Here is a 2,687-nt window from a genome sequence, read left to right on the forward strand (position 1 = left end):
AAAGAAAGAAAGTTAGGAAGGAAGGAAGGAAGGAAGGAAGGAAGGAAGGAAGGAAGGAAGGAAAAAAGGAAGGAAGAAAAAAGAAAGAAAGAAAGTTAGGAAGGAAGGAAGGAAAAAAGGAAGGAAGAAAAAAGAAAGAAAGAAAGAAAGAAAGGAAGTTAGGAAGGAAGGAAGGAAAAAAGAAAGAAAAAAAGGAAGGAAGGAAGGAAGGAAAGAAAGAAGGAAAGAAGGAAGGAAAGAAAGAAAGAAAGAAGGTATATTAGGTACCACTTGGCTGTATTTACACAGAACTTTAAATAACAAAATAAAGTGATGGTATCACTACAGGTCATTTTTAAGTGTACTGGACCATCCACTCCATGATACTGCCATCATGTTGGAGCCCAAAAACAATAACATTACAGTATTTTTAGAATAATAATGATTTTACCTTGTGTAAGAGATACTCGAGAGTCAGAAATCGTATATGTTTTCATGTCTATAGGTAGGACACGTTTGAAAGACATCAGGAAGCAAATGCCAATGAAGTAGCAAAGGTCAGACTGCCTCTCATATTTGACTGGCTACCCAGCTCAGATAAGGTTCCTCTAAACATGCTTAGACAAGCAATCCTTAGCCACAGCCCTGTCGTCTGTGCATTTGATCATCGCTCTCTCCAAAGAAATACTTGGCAACCTGAAAGAACTCAATGGATGATGTACGCAGTCAGAGAGAGGGTATAGCTATTTGAGGTTCTCCGTGTGTTAAACAGAATGCAACGTAAATCCTGTATCAGACAGATTTGTGTCTGTATGTTCAGAGAGCAGCCAGGTGCCCTTGTGCTCACGTTCACCACCGAAAGATAGGGAGGGGGAGTTTGTAACGTAAGATTTTTCAATTCTGCACTGGCATTCCTTTACTGAATCAAATGCTTTAGCAGAAGAATCCAAAGTTAATGCAAAAATTGTTACAGTGCTTGAAGCTTTCAATATATAAAAAACAGAAACGCACCCCTCCGATCATGCCGAAGTGATCGTGCCTGCTAAAATCGATGAGCTTCCCGTTGAAGAACCATTTGAATGTTGGGTGCAAAGTGGAGTCTTTAGACACTTCACATGGCAGGACGATGCTCTCCCCAACTGTGGCATCCATACTCAATGGAGGGACCGTTATCTTGGTTGGTTCTGTTGAAAAAAGTGAAGAACAGATTTTATGAAGGTCTCAAGCCAAAACCTGCCAAAAACGTCCGAGATGGTTAGCTGATCTTCTAGCCTGGCCAAACTGTTTAACTGGTCCATGTTGATGGTTTCAGAGGGGTTTTGGACATTTTTTGCTAAAGCCTGCTTGGTCAAGCTGGGAGCCAACAAAGACTTTTAACCCTTATTAAAAAATGACTTTGTTATGTACTGAATGCACTTTTTTATCAATAAATCCCTGCATTTGAATAGACCCCAAGTGTCCAAAACACATGCCTATGTCACTCTATAAGTTACTAAAGGATGGATATCATAAAAAAGTGCCACAACAGCACATTTTTAATTAAACATGCAGAACGTGACAACTGGGGAAAAGTGGAGAAAATCTGCTCCCGGTGCTGCAGACGCCTTAGGATTTCTTCACACCAGCGGGCCGACCAATAACTCACAGATGACAAAAGCCCGGATGAGTTATACCTCTGTCAAACCGGCAGGAACATAAAACAACTATATATTTCATTATCAATTTCATGCTTGAGCTGCCCACGCTTTTCCATCGGTTCCCATCCGAGTTTGAGGTATCCGCTTAGAACCAAGAGAAATGTGTTGTTTGTGAAATGTGAAAGGTGCTTTACCTTTGACCACTAATGCGCCGGAACTGCTGGATGTACCGAAAGGGTTTTTGGCCACGCATGTGTACCTGCCCGCATCGGATTTGGTAACGTTGGTGATCCTGAGGGTGCCGTCCTCGAGGATGGTTCGCCTAAAGTAAATAAAAATGGGTTGGTAAAATGCAATTCTCATATTAGGAAACCCAACTTGAAATGATACTTTTAAAGGGATAGTTTAGCTAATGAAATGAAAATGATTTCAAATTTACTTTCATGTCATTCTAAACCTATATGACTTTATTTCTTCTGCAGAGAACAAAAGAAGATATTTTGAAGAATGTTGGTAACCAAACAACACAGGCCCCCATTGACTTCCATTTTATGGCCACAAAACCACAGAGACAAATATCTTCTTTTTTTCTGGCACAGAAGAGAGTCAAAATACAGGTTTGAATGATGTGAATAAATGATGCCCGATTTTTGGGTGTACTTTCCCTTGAACTCAGGGGTTTTCAAACTAGGGTCCGGGGATCCCGAGCCCCAGGGGGCCTCCAGAAGATTCTAGGGGCTCGACAGAAAATCTCAAAGAAATAAAAAGACGAAGCAAAAACTTTAAAGGTCTACTGAACATTATTACTATATCATTTCTTTCTTGCTACATGCATACTTTCCAGAACTGTTTATTTTTTATATAGTGAGTTTTTCTCACTACAGTTCCCTTTATTTCACTGAATGAAAATCGCTAGTACAAATATTAGAATTGAAATGTTTTCTGTTCAGATTTATACGTCCAACATTACTCTTATTAGCCAATTATTTAATATGTTGTCTTAACAATATCACAATTATTTATGTATTTATGTTACACAGCTTAACTGTTTCTTCATACAAATATATATAT

At 39.1% G+C, this 2,687-nt stretch overlaps 1 protein-coding gene across 1 annotated transcript; it reads right to left on the bottom strand.

Annotated features, from left to right (window-relative positions):
• Positions 1 to 109: 109 nt before the first annotated feature.
• Positions 110 to 2,021, bottom strand: LOC130551197 (contactin-4-like). The gene is made up of 2 exons (XM_057328734.1): positions 1,811 to 2,021; positions 110 to 1,163 (listed from the first exon to the last, which is right to left on the bottom strand). Exons 1-2 carry the CDS (start codon positions 1,977 to 1,979, stop codon positions 913 to 915), a joined length of 420 nt encoding a protein of 139 aa, XP_057184717.1. The 5' UTR covers positions 1,980 to 2,021; the 3' UTR covers positions 110 to 912.
• Positions 2,022 to 2,687: the final 666 nt, after the last annotated feature.

The sequence above is a fragment of the Triplophysa rosa genome, unplaced genomic scaffold (genome assembly GCF_024868665.1).
Source record: "Triplophysa rosa unplaced genomic scaffold, Trosa_1v2 scaffold785, whole genome shotgun sequence".
NCBI lineage: Eukaryota > Metazoa > Chordata > Actinopteri > Cypriniformes > Nemacheilidae > Triplophysa > Triplophysa rosa.

Excerpts from the sequence above, each read along its gene's own strand:
- LOC130551197 (XM_057328734.1), bottom strand. The coding sequence starts at position 1,979 with ATGAGAATTGCATTTTACCAACCCATTTTTATTTACTTTAGGCGAACC. Across the intron at positions 1,164-1,810 it reads CGGCGCATTAGTGGTCAAAG|AACCAACCAAGATAACGGTC; the intron begins GTAAAGCACCTT and ends TTTTTTCAACAG.